The sequence below is a fragment of the Carcharodon carcharias genome, chromosome 13 (genome assembly GCF_017639515.1).
Source record: "Carcharodon carcharias isolate sCarCar2 chromosome 13, sCarCar2.pri, whole genome shotgun sequence".
Lineage (NCBI taxonomy): Eukaryota > Metazoa > Chordata > Chondrichthyes > Lamniformes > Lamnidae > Carcharodon > Carcharodon carcharias.
Genome location: NC_054479.1, coordinates 3,075,627 through 3,096,922, shown reverse-complemented (window position 1 = coordinate 3,096,922; position 21,296 = coordinate 3,075,627). Strand labels below are relative to the sequence as shown.

At 45.0% G+C, this 21,296-nt stretch overlaps 1 protein-coding gene across 1 annotated transcript in view; it reads right to left on the bottom strand.

Moving 5' to 3' along the window:
* Nucleotides 1-6,956: 6,956 nt before the first annotated feature.
* piwil1 (piwi-like RNA-mediated gene silencing 1) overlaps nt 6,957-21,296 on the bottom strand; it is a 41,374-nt gene continuing 27,034 nt past the window's right edge. Inside the window, exons 16-20 of the mRNA XM_041202823.1 lie at nt 20,453-20,523; nt 16,185-16,335; nt 15,968-16,093; nt 15,710-15,857; nt 6,957-7,073 (exon numbers count right to left, since the gene is read on the bottom strand). Coding sequence (XP_041058757.1) covers nt 6,957-7,073; nt 15,710-15,857; nt 15,968-16,093; nt 16,185-16,335; nt 20,453-20,523 — 613 coding nt within the window. The remainder of the gene's footprint in view (nt 7,074-15,709; nt 15,858-15,967; nt 16,094-16,184; nt 16,336-20,452; nt 20,524-21,296) is intronic.

Sequence of the window (21,296 nt, the reverse complement as noted above, 5' to 3'; positions counted from 1 at the left end):
TAGGGCTCCTTGACCCCACACTCTGTCAAACGCTGCCTTAATGACAAGGGCAGTCACTCTCATCTCGGGAGTTCATATCTTTTGTCCATGTTTTATCACAGAATCATATCTTACAGATAATGTCCCAGGGATGATGTCCTGTCCCACCTGCAGGACAGAGCCAGCAGAGGTGGCAGCACAGTGGTATACAGTCAGGAGGGAGTTGCCCTGGGAGTCCTTAACACTGACTCCAGACCCCATGAGGTCACATGGCATCAGCTCAAACATGGGCAAGAAAATCTCCTGATTACCATGTGCCACCTTCTCTCAGCTGATGAATCAGTGCTCCTCCATGTTGAGAACCACTTGGAAGGCAAGGGTGTAGAATGTACTCTGGATGGGGGATTTTAATGTCCATCACTAAGAGGGGCTCAGTAGTATCATGACTGACCGAACTGTCCAAGTCCTAAATGACATAGCTGCTAGACTGGGTCTGCGGCAGGTGGTGAGGGAACCAACAAGAGGGAAAAACATACTTGACCTCATTCTCAGCAACCTGCCTGCCACTGATACATCTGTCCATGACAGTATTAGTAGGAGTGACCACCTCACAGTCATTGTGGAGAAGTTGTCCTGCCTTCACATTGAGGGTATCCTCCACTGTGTTGTGTGGCACTACCACCGTGCTACATGATTTTTAAAACAGAACTAGCAACGCAAGACTGGGCATCCAAGAGGCACTGTGGGGCATCAGCAGCAGCAGAATTGTATTCAAACACAATCTGTAACCTTCCGGCCCAGCATATCGCCCCCATTGTACCATTACCATCAAGCCAGGGGATTAAATACAATCAAGAACCAAGCTGTATACAGAAGGTTCACAGGGGTGAAGGAGCAAAGAGAGATGATGAGAAAAGACTGGCAGCCAACAAAGGAGAATCCCAAAAGTCTTCTATATGCGCATAAAGGGTGGTAAACGGAGTAGGGCCAATTAGGGACCAAAAAGGGAATTTACACAAGGAGGCAAGGGGAATAGCCGAGAAATTAAATGAATACTTTTCATCCATCTTTACCAAGGAAGCAGATGCTACCCAGGCCATGGTGACAGGAGGAGGAAAATCTGTCACTGGAAGGGTTCAAGATTGATAAACTGTCAGTGAGTAAAAGTTGGCAAGGCACCAGGGGTAATTTTTTTTTTCATTCATGGTATGTGGTTGTCATTGGTTAGGCCAGCACTTATTGCCAATCCCTAAATTGGCCTTTTTCAGAGGGCATTTAAGAGTCCAACACATTTCTGTGGCTCTGTAGGCCACACCAGGTAAGGACATTAGTCAATCAATAATTTACAACAATTGGCAATGGTTTCATGGGCATCAGGAGACTTTTAATTTCAATTTTTTATTGAATTCAAATTTCACAATCTGCTGTGGTGGGATTCAAGCCTGGGTTTCCAGAGCATTACGCTAGGTCTCTGGAATACCAGTCCAGTGACAATACCACACTATGCCACAGCCTCCCCCAAAATGAGATGGGATGCATCCAAGGATATAGAAGGAAGAGAGAGTGGAAATTGCAGGGGCACCAGCCATAATCTTTCAGTCTTTCCTTGACTCAGGGGAGCTGTCAGAGGATGGGAGAATTGCAAACATTACAACCTCTTTTCAGCAAGGCTGTAAGGATAAGCCCAGCCAGTTTAACTTTGGTGGTAGGGACCAAAAAGGGAATTTACACAAGGAGGCAGGGGGAATAGCCAAGAAATTAAATGAATACTTTTCATCCATCTTTACCAAGGAAGCAGATGCTACCCAGGCCATGGTGACAGGAGAAACAATTTGGGATAGAATTAAGTCACATGGAAAAATGTGGGTTGATTATGAACATCCAGCATGGATTTCTCAAGGGAAAATAGTGTTCAACTAACTTGGAGGTTTTTTTGAAGAGGTAACAGGGTTAATGTGGTGTACACAGACTTCCAAAAAGCATTCAAGTGTCATACGACAGACTTGAGAAAAGTTATAGTTCATGGAATAAAAGGAACAGTAACAATCTTGGGTGTGCAGGGAACAATTACAAAGTTTGCAAATGATTCAAAACTTAGAAGTATTGTTAACTGTGAAGACAGTGTAGAACTTCAAAAGGACATGGATAGGTAGCAGATGAAGTTCAATGAAGCGAAGGGTGATTCATTTTGAAGGGAGAACATGGAGAGACAGTATAAAATAAGGAGCACAACTTTAAAGGATATGCAGGGGCAGAAGGGCCTGGGTGTATATGCACACAAGTTATTGCAGCTGGCAGGACAGGTGGAGAGAGTTGATAAAACACAGTATCCTAGGCTTTATTAATAGGGCCATAAAGTACAACAGCAGGGAGATTATGCTGAACTTGTATAAGACACTAGTTAGACCTCAGCTGGAATATTGTGTACAGTTCTGGGAACCACACTATAGGAAGGATGTGGATACATTGGAGAGAGAGTGCATAAGACGTTTCCAAGAACGGTTCCAGGGATGAGAAACTTCAGCTATGAGGATAGATTAGAGAAATTGGGACTGTTCTTCTTGGAGGGAAGGCAGCTAAGGGGGGATTTGAAAGAGATGTTCAAAATCACGAGGGGGCTGGACCGATTAGATAGGAAGAAAATGTTCCCGCTCGTAAAAGGGTCAAGAACGAGAGGGCATAGAGTTAGTGACTTACAAAAGCAGCAAATGCGATGAGAGAAAGAACTTTCACACAGCAAGTGGTTTGGGTCTGGGATGCACTACCTGGAAGTGTGGTGGAGGCAGGTTCAATCAAGGCAGTCAAGAGGGAAATAGGTTATTTAAATAGAAACAATGCGCAGGGTTATGGGGAAAAAGGGAGGAGAATGACAACAATCTTATGCTCATTTGGAGAGCTGGTGCAGACATGGGCCAAATGGCCTCCTTCTGCACTATTACAATTCAGTGATACCAGAAATGAGATAGTACTACTATCAGGAAGCATTAAACAGGCTGGGACTCTTCCATTTAGATGACAGCAGATGATCTGATAGAGGTCTTTAAAATTTTGAAGGGCTTAAAAGATTAAATATATAGAAATATCTGCATTTGCAGGGAAATCCAAAACTAGGGACCATAAGATGATATTCACTAATAAATTTAATACAGAATTAACCTGTGCAAAGAGAACCGAGTAGGTTGTATTAACAACCTAGCTGATATCATAAACAAGTGCAGGGTCACATATCCCCAGCTACCAGCCAGATGCTTTGTTGATGGGCTGGACTACATAGCATCAGGTCTTTAAACATGAGTGAAACATTTAATCACATCCTGGTGCAACCTCAAGCAAATTTGGACTGGTCCATAATTTACACATTGAATGCATGTGTGAAGAAACATCAACCATCACTTCACAACCTCCAACGCTTTTATTTTGAACCAGCTATGAATTGATTCAATGTACATGCAGAAATAGACAAACAAAAGGCACAAAGTAAGTTTACAGCTCCACAAACAACCTAACAAGGATCAAAATCCTGGAACTCCCTTCCTAACAGCATTGTGGGTGCACCTACACCACATGGACTGCAGCGGTTCAAGAAGGCAGCTCACCATTTACTGATGGGCAATTGGGGATGAGCAGCACGTTAGCTTTACAACATACCTAGAAAGAAGTTTTAAAAATTAAGACCATTTTAGTTAACCACTATTAGATACTTGGTATCATTCATACCAGCAAAAAAACATGGTTCACCACGTTAAAGGCATCAGTAGTGATCAGTGCTAAGGACTTGGCACATCTTGGCGAAAGGATATGCACAAGAACAGGTGGTGTCCTCACAAACCACATGCACATACACTGAAGATACTCATGAAACTGATCACAGCAACTCCCAGATACTGATCTACAAACCAGGTCTTCTACGAACCGTTTCACCAAGTTAAATAAGGCCAATACATAACCCAAAGGAAGCAGTGAATCCTTTCCAGCACATTCCAACACTCTTTTTAAAAAGAGCAACTCATTCTTACACATTTAACATTGAATTTGGTAATATTCATGACAGGACTGTGTTGTCAATTGGTAGATGTTTAAAATTCCATACCTGTTCTGCACAAGAGCTAACAAAAATACTATAATCAAAGGAATGTCTATTAATTGTTCAAGAGATCAGCATTTAGGTCCTAGCAAACTGGGGCCCGTTTTAATCTGCATCTGGTCACAGCAGATACTTGGACACCAAAAGCACATTTTATTATGCATGGTGTTTGCAGAACCTGTCTGCTAGAAGCAGTTATTTCTCAACTGCTGACTACAGCCACAGAACTACTGAACATTTCTTAAAATTAATACAGCCAAATTAAAGAACTAAAAAACAGTAATCATCCTGGCTGAAGATTTGAAACTCAAATTTTGCCACTGTGCTAAGTGCAATATTTACAATTAACATTTCTGCCCATGCTAAACTCTTGTAACGTTAACAAAATCAAAAATAAGTAAATATTTTATTTACAATAATGCCATGGCTGTTCCTGCCACATACCCACAGTTTTGGCAGAACCTTTACTAGGATACAGTTTCACCAAAAACATCTACAGCACTTGACATCCCAACAAATTCAACAGTCCAACATTTACAGTTGTCAAAAAGAGATCATTGGAAAATGTGCATTTTAAGTAACTAAATGATACCATCTAACAGACATTATAGCAAAAACCAATACAGGAGTGGTTCAAAAAGTCACAGGTTGGCAAAATGATTCAAAAATGTACTTTACACAGAAAAACTCAATTATTTATTCACAACAAGTAATTTATCCAACTGATGCCCACTTGGACATGTGCTAATACAGTAAATTCAGCTGGTTCCAGTAGTTTGCAAAACTGTCAAAGTAAACCTGACTTAGACCAAGCTTGACATCCAGCAGCCGCCCCCACCCTTGAAACAAAATTTGATTAAAAAGATCCATTTACTCCGGTCCAATGCACTACATAGTGGAGTGAAGGGAATAGGGATCCTTGCCCATGATCCCAAGTTTATAACCTCAGCTGCATTACTGTAGGCAGACGGCCAGCGTTCTTCCCATTGAACCATCAGGCCATCACTAGGCAGTGCTTACACGTCACCTCAAGGTGTGCAGAGTGGCATCTGACAAGGCATAAACAGATACTGTCCCCTTGGCTGCCACTTGAATATACTATGCCAGAAAGAAAATAATCTGGGGGATTGGGAGGACAAGGTGTTTATATACTTCCAGTCTAGCCTTGTGTAAAAAAAAAACATTTAATTTGAGCCAAAATTAATCCCGATGACAACTGCAAAGCTGCCACATGTGGCTGATCAGGAAAAGGTATTGCTGTGTACCTTCCAGATTAGATTGTCCAGTCTGTTCCGATCACAGCAAAGGCTTACAATCAACTTCAGTAACCCTCGACTGGGGAACTGAAATTCTCCTTAGGTTGTCCACTAAGCTAAGAGCAAAATATTGCAGATGCTAGAAATCAGAAACAAAAACAGAAAATGCTGGAAAAACTCAGGTCCAACAGCAACAGAGCTCTGAAGAGTCATAAGGACTCAAAAGGTTAACTTTTTTTTCACCACAGATGCTGTTAGACCTGAGTTTTTCCAGCATTTTCTGTTTTGTCTCGTCTCAGCTACTTGGTGACTCCTGCTGTCAGCAAACATGATCTGGTGAGGGCAGGGCCAGGCTCAGCTGCACACCCTTCATGATCAAATATCATGCAGATGTTCACCATCCAGGATCACAGAAGAATAAACACAGATGAGAAACTAGAGGAGCCCTGGTGCCTGTGAATGCACTGAAAGGCACAGAAGGATCATGCAGTACATTGAGGAAACCTGCAATTTACCCTGAGCAGTAAGATGGTAAACTGTAGAGTAAGTGAGCTAACTGAAGGTGTAGACACACAGATCTTTAAATTGGAGGGAATGCTGGTAGAAAAGAACAGATAAAGTAAATGCGATTCTGTGTTCTATACATGGGCACTACAGAAAATGAGCAGTACTGAATTTGTACAAGTCATTAGTTAAACCACAGTAGGTACTGTTTGTAGTACAGGTCACTATTAGGAGATGAAGGTGGAACACCAGATTAGTATTAGGAATGAGTCAGAATCCTGGAGCTCCCTACGTAACAGCATTGACAAACACTGCAGCAGTTTAAGAACCATCATCTTCTCAAGGGTAATACATGTCAGCCCAGCGATGCCCACATCCAGTGATTGAATAAAAAAAAGGAATGTGGGGTCATTGCTATAAAGACAAATTCACAAATTTGGCTTCTCCTCCAATGGAAGCCTCTACCTGAAACAGTGAACCCATAATACATTTCAAAACAGAAATTAACAAAAACAATTATGTTTTTTTTAATTAACAAGTTATGGGCAAAGGGTGAAGAAATAGGGCAAAGTGGATAGATGTTTTGCAGAAAATGGAGAGAGAGGCAGGTCAAATGGCCACCTCCCATAACTCTAACCTTTGATAAGCAAGTAGTTGGAATTTTAGGGTTATTAGAAGACACACTTAACATGGAACTGGGCACACGTTAGAAAAAGAAAATCAAAGGAGACTGGGAAAGGAGATTATAGAGCAGGCTGCTCCAATCAAGCTATCAGGAGCACACCGGACATGGTGCACAATAATTTCTATGATTCTATGTTGCTTTAAGTCACAGAACTTAACATTAGTAAATACTAAGGTTGCTCAGGGAAAGGGAATCTAAATCTCAGCAACATTTGCCTCAACTTGTGGTTGCAGAAAACATAAGATATTTAAAAAGCTGCCAGAGACTGTGTGCAAACAAATGAATAGCCAGATGGAATGAATACAGGAATGGGTCTGGTTTTCCATTCATACTAATGTGCCCAAACATTTGAAAATTTCACTGGTCTAGAAAATATATCCTTGGCAAATTTTATAAAGTTGCTTTTTTAAGCAGTGATCACAACAGGAAACACGGTGGCTTGTTATGTTCACAGGTAATAAAGTCGGTCTGCCAATGCCAGACTGGGTTCTCGGTGAATACTCTGTCCCACTAAGAAGGCTAGCTTGTGAGCATACTGGCAGGGGGCAGGCACACGGATGACACCCTATAAAAGAGACATACAAAACAAAATTAGTTCATTTACAAAGATTTTACGCATTTTCAAGCACAAAAGCTTAGGTTAAATTCAGCATTTAAGATGCAAATACATTAGTTTTGTTTTTTTTTTGGATGAAATGCAGTCATGCCTTTATCACAAGAGGATTTGAATAAAGGAATAGTGGTGAAGTCTTTCTCAATTGTACAGGGCCTTGGTTAGACCACACCTGGAATAGTGTGTGCAGTTATGGCCCCCTTATCTAAGGGAGGATTTTATTGCCATAGAGGGAGTACAACAAAGGTTCACCAGACTTGTTCCTGGGATGGCAGGACTGTCTTATGAAGAGAGATTGGGGAAAACAGGGCCTGTATTCTCTAGAGTTTGAAAGCATGGGAGCTGATCTTATTGAAACCTACAAAATAGGGATAGACAGGGTAGATGCAGATAAGATGTTTCCCCTAGTTGGGGAGTCTAGAACCAGGGGGGACAGTTTTTAAATAAGCAGAAAGCCACTTAAGACCGAGATGAGATTTTTCTTTACTCGGCGGGTTGTGAACCTTTGAAATTCTCTACCCCAGTGGACTGTGGAAGCAGTCAAAAACAGAATTACCTGGAAAAACTCAGCAGGTCTGGCAGCATCGGCGGAGAAGAAAAGAGTTGACGTTTCGAGTCCTCATGACCCTTCGACAGTTCTGTCGAAGGGTCATGAGGACTCGAAACGTCAACTCTTTTCTTCTCCGCCGATGCTGCCAGACCTGCTGAGTTTTTCCAGGTAATTCTGTTTTTGTTTTGGATTTCCAGCATCCGCAGTTTTTTTGTTTTTATCTCTGTGGAAGCAGTCATTGAGTATGTTTAAAGCTGAGATTGACATTTCTAAATACCAATGACAAACGGATATGGGGATAGTGTAGGAAAAAGCACTGAAGTGGATGATCAGCCATGATTGAATGGTAGATCAGGCTCAAGGGCTGAATGGCCTACTCCCACATTCCTATGTTCTTTCTGAACTGCAACATGATACCCCTTTAATCAACCACCTGAAGCAAGAGCAAACAATTCACTGTTTAAGACAAAGTAATCAAAAATATAATAAGCTTCTCAAACCACTATACAAAAAAAAACTCATATGGTTCCATTGCATCTTACTTGGATTTTTCAAATGACAATGTGGCCTAAATTAAGAAATGGCATTGATTAGATTCATTCAGCCAAAGTTCGCTCATGTATACCAACTCACCCATCATAGCATCAGCCCAATGTTTTGGCCTTCAATCTGCCTAGGATATTACTTTGAGCACAAAAACTCAGGCCGGATTTTCCAGTCCAGTCAGTGGCTGGCATAATGGCAGGCAGCACAAGAGCAAAAAAGTCAGTTTTCTATTGGCGTGAAAACAGATAGAGTGCTGCAGATTTCAATAGCGGAATGTGTTTCCTGCTTCATCATGTCAGGTGCAAAATGTGAATGCATTAGCATATTATGGATGCTCATTATCAAGGCATCGTGCTGGAATCATGCCCCCACACAGGATCAAAAGGCCACGGCGGTGTCTAATTACACTGACCTGATGCAGGATTGGATATACACAACCTGAAGTGCAGTTCGCCAGGTGCACTTGTGACTTCAGGGAATGGTCACCCACTTTGCATTGTGCTGTGCTTGCGGGTCCTCCAACTCCGTGCCAGGCTGCGCAGTCAGCAGCACATCGATTTCAGGGGGTTTTCACAAACAAGGCAATATTTACCAGGCCAGTGGTAAGTGGGGGAGATGGGTTGAAGTGTGATGGAGGGCAAAGTCTTGATTGAGGCAGCAGAGTGTGGGGAGGCAAGGGGACGGTCCAGAGGGCAAAGGCTTGGTTGGGGAAGGGTGAACACAGACATGACTGGAGGTGTGGTGGGGGAAGAAGAGGAAAGCCGAGAGCAGAGTAAGGAAGCACTTCAGTTTAGACAACTGAGATTGCAAAGATAGTCTTTGTCCCAATCTAGGGAGGGGGAGGGCATGTCAGTCATGCCCAGCATGGCGCACGAAGGCATGGTCATCACCTCAAGCATGTTGGTCCCAGATGTTGTGAGCATAGTACTGGGCCACAGATGGCAGAGTCACAGTTAGGGAGCAGGGCATCTGCAGCCTATAGACCGGGAACAGGTAGTGTATGGGTGGGCACTAGGTCTCATAGGGTGGAGGTCCCCATACAGTAAGCCTCAAGATGTGGAGGGGTAAGGTCAACATGGGACTTGGGAGCATCCACCTCAAACAACTCAGGGGTAACAACCTCAATTATAAATGGGGTCCAGGATTACAGGGGGAGGACTTAGTTATTGGAGGGAGGAGCCCTTACATTATGCTTCTCCAGGATGAAGGTATTTGCACAGTCACATAGGAGGTGTGAAGTGGTCTGGTAGCAAAACCTGAGGGCCACCATCTTTCAAACTGTAGGTATGTTGCACTAGAAAATGAAATAACACTGCTCGGGAGGGTTCTTAGAGCTTCTAAGAGAATTTGATCACTGCACTGGGGGGGGGGGGGGGGGGGGGGGGGGGGGGGGGGGGGGAAAAGACGCACATTTTTTCTCCAGGTGAACGCGAGTGCACCATTGATGCCTCCATACGTCCAGGGATCTGGTGGCTCACAACTGCCACATTCTCCAGGAGTTGATGTCATGGGAACTGGCAGGATATCCATTGCCAGTGGCTGTCAAAGTCACCGCCACTCTCAACTTCTATACGAAACGCTCGTTCCAGGGCTCCACTAGAGACCTCTGCAGGATCTCACATGTCCACTGAGGTGCACACAGCTGGTGATGAACACCATTTTTGCTAAGGCCCACAATTATATGCACTCCTCCAGAGATCAAGCTAGCCAGGCAGCCAGAGCTGGGCTTTGCTGCCATCTTGGAATTCCTAACAGGGTGCCATCCACTGCACTCATGTGGCTATATGAACTCTGTGGCAACAAGCAGTGCAATACATCAACAGGAAAGTGTTCCACTCGCTCAACACACAGCTCGTCTGCAACGAGTAACACATCATACAAGTTTGCTCCAGATCCCAGAAAGCTGCCATGATTCCTACATCTTGATTATATCGCAGATCATGGGCATCTTCGAGGGACTACACAAGATCCAGGGTTGGCTTGGTGGCAAAGACTACCTACAAAGGACGTAGCTGATGGCACCTGTGTGGCACAAAAGCCAACTAAGGTACAACGATGCTCATTCTACCACACAATTGATAGAGCAAACCATTGACATCTTGAAGATACAATGCCAATGCCCCGACAAGTATGGTGGCACACTCCAGTCCACTTCTCCAGACAGTCTCACAGATCATTGTGGCTTGCTGCACCCTGCATAACCTGGCTCTGCAAAGGGGGAGAGCTTGCCAGATGCCAAAACAAGAGAAGCTGCATGTCTCCTCCGATAAGAATGACATTGAGAGGGCGGAGGCTGATAAGGTTGACAAAGCCGAGGCAGCAGGGCAAGAGGCGTGCACAAGGTCCTCATAGCTACCAGATTCTAGGAGGATGATGAGTAGCAGTGGTCATCCTCTCAGACAAGTGCCCTCCATGAAAGGGCTCACATCGCCACCAGCATTGCAAGCCGTCTCATCTCACCCATCCTCTTCAATCCGACAATCAGTAGTTACACATTAGACTCACCTTTCCTGATCATCTGAGGGGTGACAGAGCCTTGGGAGCATGTGGCCTCACCGAGATGATGCTCCGCCTGCAGAGGGGCGTTCCGGCAACACATGACAGAAGGTACTGCCTCTTCAAGCGTCTCTCCAGCAGCCTACAAAAGGTAGGAGTTGCACTGCAATCGTCAGTGCATTCATGACAGTGAGCCATGCGTCTGGTGAAGCACCTCAAGGTGATGCATATCAAGATCATACTAGATGGTTCCTTCAACTGTAACACATCATATGGATGTCACACTGCTGAGCTTGGCGAGTGTTTAGGTGAGGGTTCGCTGAGCAGAACATATGGACTAGTATGACATCCCTTTTGACGATAGCCTTGCGGGTGCAATGCAGACAAGCCCAAAGAGGGGCATCCCCAACATTCACAGTGGAGGTGGAGGCAGCCTGCTGACCGCTACACTGTTGTCTGTGATGACTTTGGCGAGCGCCCTCTGGAGGGCTGCAGCCCGCTTTGGGTCTTCTGCTGAGGGCCAGGCGCACCCGCCCATGACTTGTGGAGCTGGAGGTGATGGGGTCACAGGCAGTGGAGAGTGGGATCAACTGGGTGCTCCTAGAATCATCTAGGCTCTCCCCAGGTGTCCAGCTGCTGATTCTCATCCCTATGAATGCCCAGGGGCCTCTGGCTGACTCCTTGAGAAGGGCACCTGGAGTGAGATCGAGGTGTCTTGGCCCCCTCTTGAATAGCCTACAGCACTGGAGTGCATCTCCTGGCGCAGTTCAGGACCAATGTCCTGGACTAAGGTCTCCAAGGTCTTCCCTGCCATCCTGCCAGTGTTGACCTGTGTGCCAGCACATCAGACTGAATGTGGACGGACTCCATCATACATTGCAACCTCCAGAGGGCGCTCGCCAAAGTCATCACAGACAACAGTGTAGCGGTCAGCAGGCTGCCTCCACCTCCACTGTGAATGTTGGGAATGCCCCTCTTTGGGCTTGTCTGCATTGCACCCGCAAGGCTATCGTCAAAAGGGATGTCATACTAGTCCATATGTTCTGCTCAGCGAACCCTCACCTAAACACTCGCCAAGCTCAGCAGTGTGACATCCATATGATGTGTTACAGTTGAAGGAACCATCTAGTATGATCTTGATATGCATCACCTTGAGGTGCTTCACCAGACGCATGGCTCACTGTCATGAATGCACTGACGATTGCAGTGCAACTCCTACCTTCCAGTGAATCGCTGCAGCTCCAACATCTGCGTTAAGACAGAGTCCATAGGCTCGTCATTTGACTTAAGACTCAGCAGAATCCTGGCCTCCAGCAATCCTGAGTGCCAGTGACCTTGGATGTTTTAGCCACTGCCTGCTGTGGACCAGAAACTGCTGTGCTCACCAGATTGTGACCCTGAGCCTGCTCTAGATCTAAACCTCACCAAGGTGTGTCTGCACTGGTGGAGAGTGTGGGTGAGCGCTGTGACAGGTCTTCCATTGTTGTGTCCCCAGGATCCTCATCGGAAGAGTTGAGGGGCCTGGAAAGGAAGGGCTGGCTCTGTGTCCCTGTGTCATTGGTAACTCTTATAGAGTCAAAACAATTAAACCAAATCAACAAAACTGGGATAAATCAGGCACAGCTCCTAATTCAGGTCAGCTGTAAAACCAAGAACAAAGTTTAAAGGAACCTTACAAACTTTAAATCAAAATGTGATTAAAGGGGTCAAAACACCCCAGTCCCCGCGGTGCCCACCAAGCACGGAAGGCCTCGAGAGTGCCAGCAGACACCGCGTGCTCCCTCTCCAGGGACATGCGGCCGCGAACGTAGCCGCGGAAGAGGGACAAACAATCGGGCGGGACTCCCCCGTCGATCACCCGCTGCCTGGACCTGTTAATAGCCAACTTGGCCAGGCCCAGGAGCAGGTTCACGAGGAGGTCCTCCTCCTTCCCGACCCCCTTCCGCACCGGGTGCCCATAGATCAGGAGCGTGGGGCTGAAGTGCAAACAAAACATCAGTAAAAGGTTTTTCAAATAACTAAAAAGGGAGTGCAGCCTACCACACCCTATATATGCATGGTCCACGGACTCCACAAGACCGCAAAAAGGGCATGTGTCCTGAGAGTCCGTGAACCTATGCATTCTCCTATTATAGGGGACTGCTGCATGCAACACCCTCCAACCCAGGTCCCCGATAGAAAGGGGGAGGATACCTCCGTAGAGGGCCTCCCATCGGGGGCCTCCGCCGCCGGACGGCAACAAGGCACGCCAGGGTGCGTCCAGTCGACGGACAAGGGCGAGAAAATGGAAAGTGTGCAGCAGCAGTCCGTACAAAAAGCTCCTCTTTGCCGTGCCAAATGGCACAGAGGGCATGTCCCCGAGGCAGCTCATATTGTGGGGCACCAGCACCCGAGGGAGGGTTCGGGGCTTGGGGCCAATGTGGAATTCTGTCCGAACAGGGGAACGTTCAGACGGAAGACCACCGCACACCTGGGCCACCTCAAGACCCAAAATAACATCAGGTCCGAGCACGACCGTTCTCAGGTCTTGGATGGCATCGGCTGCGACTTGGACACTCACAGACGCGTGATGCGCCAACTCCTGTGGGAGCATCCAGCCCAGTCCTCCGCCACCCAGCACGTCCCCGATCCTGGTCACCCCTGCGGCCACAGCCCTCCTCTCCGCCAACCACTGAAAAGGACGGAGGGGCGGATTCCTGAGCAGCGGCTCTCTGACGATAGCCGCTACTCCTGACAGGGGAGAGCTGCGTCGTGAGGTGACCATATTCCAGACTTTGATCAGGTCCTGGTAAAAGACAGGCAACGCCTGCAAGGAGCCACCGAGGCCCCAAAGAGAAGAGATAATTAGTGCATGGCAGCAATGTACAAAATACCACACTGCACTCAGTCTTGCGATAAAGGGTCGGCTGGTGCAGGGTCCTCACTTAGATGTGTGCCACCAGTCTCAATGTTGCCACAGGTAACGGTCCCGGTCTTCTCCGGCCAGTTATACTGCTTGTTCCTCATACTGGGTGAGGGCTCTGATCTCTGGCATGCCCCCACTGGTTTGGGGCAACTCCCTTTTAATATGGGCGAGCTTGGCCTGCATAAAGACAGATGGATTGAGAGAGAGCATGAAGCGTGCCAAGGCAGGTGATAAGCATATCGGCCTTGTGTATGCACTGAGTGGAGCCCAGGTGTGTAGGAGCGAGTGTGGTGATGTCCCTTGTGCTGGTAGTGTGCAAGTTCCCTGCAGAGTGTCATTCTGTGAAAGCCTGAGGGGCTTGTGAGAATGTGGCAAGAGTGACGAGAAGGTTGACTTACCCTCGCTGTGCAGATGAGATCATTCATCTGTTTGTGACATTGGATCCCAGCTCGTTTCCAAACGGAGTTGACACACCACCAAAAACACTCCTACCAGGCCAGATTGGTGACTTGGGTGGCCTCCTCCACAAGGGTAGAGAAGGTCAGAGCGGTCCTCAAAGGCATCCAGAGGTGATCCAGCGACACATTACTAAACTTGGGGCTGCATGTTTCTTTGGTTTGAGGACCATCTCTAACCTGGAGAAATCCTGGGCTGCAGTTATCAAGAAAATGAATGGTGCCCTGGGTGAGGTTCCACTGAGATTATGGCGGGGCGGGCGAGTCAGAGTACACCCACTGTCGATATGGTGGGGCGGGCGAATCAGAGTACACCCACCGGCGATATGGTGGGGCGGGCGAATCAGAGTACACCCGCCGGCGATATGACGCGTTTCCTGATGCATATTTAATGAGATGACAAGTGGACAATCGGGCCCGAAAACCCACCTTTGTGGCCAGTGGGGAGAACACAGCTTCTCCCACCCACCACCAGAGGGGAAAATCCCATCCTCAGTCAAGAACAACCTTAGTTTAATTTTTATTCAATTCTCAATTACATCCTCTGGTTCAACTTCCCTGGATTAGTTTGAAATATTGCAATGATTTAACCTCCACACATTTTGTGTTTGAAAATGAATTTCTCCCTGCCCGTTTCTTTTGCACATTCAAACAAGCTTCCTGCTCTTCCCAGTAAGCTCTAAATACATACATATTCCCAACAAATGGCAACTAAAGATATTCTGAGTAGAGGTGATTGGTTAGGATTATGCCAGGACTTGAAAATAGAAACTGTATGACTGAATTAAAAAAAGTCCAAATAATTGAGAGAAGACACGAACTGCATTTCATGTGCCCCCTGCTGGATATGTTTTCAGCTGGGGGGGGGCATGTAATGAAGGGTGGGTGCCCACCCCACCACCTCCATGCCCATTCCCATAATATTTGGGGGGGGGGGGGGTGGTAGAGAAGCAGGATAAATCAAGGGTCATTTAGACTCTTTACCAAGCCAATTGGCTGCGATAATATGCTGCACAGGCTATAAAACAGTTGGAGTGGGCAGGGGGTGGGTGGGGGGGGGTTTGCTCCCTGTGCAGATTGGGGGAAACCCCATAAGGTAGTACCCGCCCTGCTCCATTAAACACACCCCACCCACCCAAACTAAACAGTCCAAACCTCCTCTGCCCAAGACCCCAGACTTACCTGGTTCCAGGATCCATCAGCCTTTTTCCTGTTCCTGGTTGCAGTCAAGGCAGCGCCCAGTAATGGGTTCTTGGCACTGCTGAGACCAATGGAGCTGCTCCTAAGGGCTGGATTTCCTCCCCAGTGAGAGGCATTATGACTCAGGGCTGGTTGGCAAGGAGCAGGGTCCACTCCACAACAACTTTGCTTTTGCACTGTAACATTCTACCCCACAATGGATGGTGAATGGATGCTAAGCTTCGCATACTAAAAAAATTCAAACAGTCAAGCTTCCCGTTCACTTTGTAGTAACTTTCAAGTGACAAACAAGTTAACTCGAGCCTCAAAAGTCTGGCAGCTGATGCCTGAGAAACAAATTTATTTTTTTAAGATGGGGTTACTTTAAAACATTGGAACATTCAAGCCTCCAGCCTGGTCAGTTTTAGTAAATAAAAGCAGAGGTCACTTCACTCACCGGCCAATTGTAATACATGTGGCACAGCTTGTAGGTTAGCCGCTGCATGTAATCTGGTTTCAAGTTGCTGCTGTCATACACTACATTATAGTGCGTTGGTGTAACTGTTCCAACTTTCACTGACTGGCTGACTATATAGAAGTCATACCTGAAAAAAAAAAGCACACATCTAAGAGTCTGATTTTTATCTGCAAAAAACTGGTCAACTAAAATCCTTTAATCTATAATAATGTTTGAATCTTTAAAACTATACTTTACCATTCTGGTCTTGTGACATCTGTATCAATGACAGTGCCAGGAGGTGGGTTCTGTAATCTTCCACCAGATTGTGAAAAAAACCTTGCATTAACACGCTTCTTCACAACAATCACCGATAGCTTCGGACTGAAAAAGAAATATTTGCTAGATGTGCCAATAAAAACGGCAAAATACACTGCTCATACTGCTTAGGCCTTTGAGAATTTGCATAACTCACTTGTAGTCAGTGAGATATCTCAAACAATCTAGCAGCTGTGGAACTTCATAATTCACCACTGTGTTGAGCTGCCCATCACCAACTCCATCACGGTACACGATGATACGACCAGGTAGACACTTGTTGTACGCATGCCATGTCTTTAAAGCAGCTGAGGGAATCAAAATTTAACAAATTAAGTAGCATTACTGAACTTAATAGAAAACATCCCTTGTAACTAATCCACAACCAATCTTGCCCTTTCACTGGGGAACTAGGCTCAAAAACTGATTCAACTCCCACACTGCTTACTAGTGGAGAATCCAGAAATTTTCATATAGGTGATCTTCAAGTTTGTGCCCAATGATCAATTCAAATAATGTTAGTTACTGATGCAAGGTTAAAGGTCTTTAGGTGCCCAGATTTGTTTCATCATTTTAGATCCTGCATTGTTTATCTTTTTTAATTCTTTCATGGGATGTGGTCATTGCTGGCAAGACCAACATTTATTGGCCATCCCTAATTGGCCTCGAAAAGGTAGTGCTGAGCTGCCTTCTTGAACCAATTCAGTCCATGTGGTGTAAGTACACCCACAGTGTTGTTAGAAAAGGAGTACAGGATTCTGACCTAACGACAGCAAAGGAATGGCAATATAGCCCCAAATCAAAATAGCGTGAAGGGAAATTTGCAGGTAGAGGTGCTTCTGTGCATCTGCTGCCCTGTCCTCCTTGGTATAGGTCACAGGTTTGGAAGGTGCTGTCAAAGGAGCCCTGTTGAGTTGCTGCAGTGCCTCTCGTGGATGGCACATACTGCTGCCACCATGCATCAATGGTGGAGAAAGTGAATGTTTAAGGTGGTGGATGGGATGCCAATCAAGCAGGCTGCTTTGCCCTGGTTGGTGTCAAGCTTCTTGAGTGTTGTTAGAGCTGCACTTGGCTAGGCAAGTGGGGTGTATTCCATCACACTCCTGACTTATATCTTGTAGATGGTGGACAGGCTTTGGGGAGTCAGATGGTGAATTACTCACCACATAATTCCTAACCTCTGACCTGCTCTTACAACCACTATTTATATGCTAGTCCAGTTCAGTTTCTGGTCAACATTAACTCCCATTATGTTGACAGTGGGGGATTCAGCGATACTAATGCCATTGAATGACATGGGGAGATAGATAGTCATTGCCTGGGATTTAAGTGGCAAGTGACATTTGCACCACACATCAGCCCAAACCGGAATGGTTTACCAGGTCTTGCTGCATATGGTCACCGACAGCTTCAGTATCTGAGTCATCGTGAATGGTGAACATTGCGCAATCAGCAGCAAACATCCCCACTTCTGACCTGATGGAAGGTTAATCATTGATGAAGCAGCTGAAGATGGTTGGGCCTGGGACACTACCCTGAGAAACTCCTGCAGTGATGCCCTGGCACAGAGATGGCTGACTTCCAACGACCACAACTAACTTCCCTTGTGCTAGATACGACTTTAACTAGCAGAGAGTTTTCACCCGCTTCCCATATGACTCCAGATTTGCTACAACTCCTTGATGCCACACTCGGTCAAATGTTACCTTGATGTCAAGGGCAGTCACACTTATCTCACCTCTTGAATTCTGCTCTTTTGTCCATGTTTGGACCAAAGCTGTAATGAGGTCAGAAGCTAAGTAGCCCTGGCAAAACCCAAAGTGTCAATAAGATTATTGTAAGTATTGTATGATAGCACTGTCAATCTTCCATCAGAGTAAGTTGAATTGATTGAAGACTGACATCTGAGATGTTGGGGGCCTCAAGAAGAGGCCGGGATGGATCATTCACTTGGCACTTCTGGCTGAAGAGGGTTACAAATGCTTCAGCCTTGCCTTTTGTATTGATGTGCTGGGCTCCTCCCTTCAGTGAGGGATGGGGATATATATGGGGCCTTTTCCTCCAGTTAGTTGTTTAATTGTCCACCACCATTCACAACTGAATGTGGCAGGACTGCACAGCTTCCAAGTGATCCGTTGGTTGTGGGGTCGCTTAACTGCCAATTTCATGTTGCTTATGCTAATTGACTTGCCATGTACTCCTGTGTTATAGTTTCACCCAGTTGATATCTCATTTTTAAGAATATCTGGTGCTGCTCCTGTCAAGCCCTCGTCATTGGTTTGGAAGTAACTCTCACACTGGCCCAGATTTTGCAGTCAACAGTGAAGGAATGACAATCACCATTAATATGGGAGAAAGTTGCCCATAAAGATCCAGAGATCTCAGTGGCACCCACTTTGCCTCTTCCAACACTGGCTTCTTTCTGGCACCAAGGGGACCTCCCAAGTGTCTGACAGAAGTGATGTCAACAAGCAGGGTAAGCAGACATAACATATTTCAGTATTCTCAAACAGCAAATCAGGAAGCAAAAAAGAAAATCACCGAATCTTTTCACTTTATTTTTTTTTTAATATAGATGATGCAATAATAATTGTCCACCAATTATTGGACTAAAGGTACAAAATAAAATCTGGAATTTATGGAGGAATTTAACATTCAACAAATGTAAAATGTGAGTATTTCTGAAGAAGTCATGCCAAAGCTTTATATCCTCATCAGGACTGGTGCAAGAATTCCAAATTTCAATGGGAGCAACAATTAATACTGCACGAGAAAAGGGTGCTGATTGGTTGGCAAGCTGGCTCTGATTGGTCAAGGAGTTGCTGTAGAAAATGCACCAGTGACCCCCATCCTTTTGTTTAATTCAAAAAAGGTGCAATGCCTAGACATTGTTTTCGCCTGCAGAGGACAGGTCTCTGCAAACAAACACATGTAGCTTCTAGAAAGCATAAAGGAACTACATTGCAAGCTCAATGATATCGGTTGCCAGTGTAATTCTTAACACATTAGGGATTTTTCAGCAAGCGCTGTCCAATCAAGGAATCACATCTAATGTTAAACATGTCCTGAGTTTTGCAAGCACAGGCTTGGTTGAGCAGTTAGTACTCTATCTATTGCAAAAAGCCGAAGGGATGTGCTGTTTGATACCATCCACCAATCGTTGAGACATACGGCCTATGTACCTGATATCACACAGACACTGAAATTCAGGATGCATGTGTAGTAGGCAGAATGTCCTTTTGATTTGGTGGCAGCATCCTGTTAGTGGAAAATACCACTAGTGTTGCTACTGCATACTAAATATAAAATTGCTCTGAGGCTTTTTAAACATTATGAACTTAATACAGCTTTAGAACCCAGTTACACCTCATTTAACATGACAACTTTTAAGAGTTTTTACGGCGAGACTAAGAACATTAAAAGGGGAAGAAGTTCTTGCCAGTTTAATGATTTGTAATTGATTGCAGCCTGAAAGGACTTCAACACACACTCCAAATAAGCAGGCTCACTGACAGCAAATTTCTGGATTTGAGTGTTGAATTGCTCATGTACAGACTCCATAATTTGCAGTTTCAGAGGAGGAATGATGACAAACACTGAATTTCACTCTTGCTATCTCAAAATCTGGGCCAAAAAGATCCTCTCAAGCTGACTGTCTGCGCTTTGTAGATCTCATTCCCTTGTTTCTTTCAGCATCATGCCACCCAGAAGTTATTAATCATGGGCCTATCAAATCTGCAGAGGAATTCCATGCAAGTGACATCAAAGCATGATGACAGGGGGGGTTTCTCCGTCATTGGCTGTCTTAGCTTCAGCCGAGTTGTCCCTGGGAGGTAAAAGCAAAATACTGCGGATGCTGGAAATCTGAAACAAAGACAAAAATTGCTGGAAAAACTCAGCAGGCCTGACAGCATCTGTGAACGTTTCAAGACCGTGTGACTCTTTCAGATCTGAAGAGTCATACGGACTAGAAACGTTAACTCTGCCTTTCTCTCCACAGATGCTGTCAGGCCTGCTGAGTTTTTCCAGCAATTTTTGTCTTTGTCCCTGGGAGGAATTGGTGGATAATCCCACAATTCCTGCACCATACAAGCAAGCTGGAAAAAAAAATACATTTTTTGTCAAATTGTGATCACACTAAGCTCAGCTTCTTGACTTTTAGGAATACAATGAGTCCACATATTCTGGTGGTCTTCGCTCAGAAAACTAATATGTCAAATTCATCTACACCTCTGGTCAAAAATTTTGAAATACATATCTTTAAATAAATGCAACCTTACCAACCTGTAGAAGTAACTTATATATAAATTTTGATGTTTCCAGGGGGCCATCATGAAAATATTCAACACAAGTCACTGTTCCCTTGTACATATTTCTGGCTCTTAAGTATACAACAGCTTTTATCCAATTTTAACATGAACCTACCTTGTAAGCAAACTTTTAATCCATCTACAAGTTCTTGTCCACGCTCTTGTAGGATGCAGCGAGAAAACCACCTAGTCACAAGATCAATGAGTTGTTCATCCTAAAGTCTTCAACTTGAAAACTTTGCAGTGTAATCCTGCACACAGCAATCAAGTTTATACCCACATCTTTATAAACATTTGAAGAGCAGATATTAAAACATCTCAATTATAAAATAGCACACTAGATTCTCCAAAAATACCAAAAACAAATACTCCAATTAAACCTTGGCTACATCATTCTTCACTAAATCCTACTAGGCCAGCACTTTCACAGTTCTAGGCCTTTTTAGTTTTTAAAATGTGGACAACTCATTAGACAGTAACAAGGTCAATCAAGCCAAAAGTAAGTTTACTTATTCCTTGAGTAGAAAATCTTATTTATTATGGGAGAGCAGAGCAGAGCAAAGCTCCATCAACATTTCTGCAACTTCACAAATGTTGGTTGCTGCACCACCCACAATTTGCAGCTAGGCTGGATCCACAGAAACTGTGACAAGTCCTACAAAGAACAAATCTTGTCCTATAGTCAAGATAATTTACTAAGGAACCAGGCCATTTTTGGGTCAGAGACCTCAGTGCTGTCCGCATAAAAACTAGAGCATCAGATGAAAATTGCATTAGATTGTTTAAGTACATGATTACTTAGAATCCAGTCTTCAGGACTTGGCTTTTTTTAGAAGGTTCTCAATATTAATTTCAAGGTGCTGAGCACATGGTCTTTCATCTGAAAGCATCAGAATAGATGATGATACGCAATGGAAATACACTGCACACTTAGTGTTATTTCCAAACTACTGTCTTAA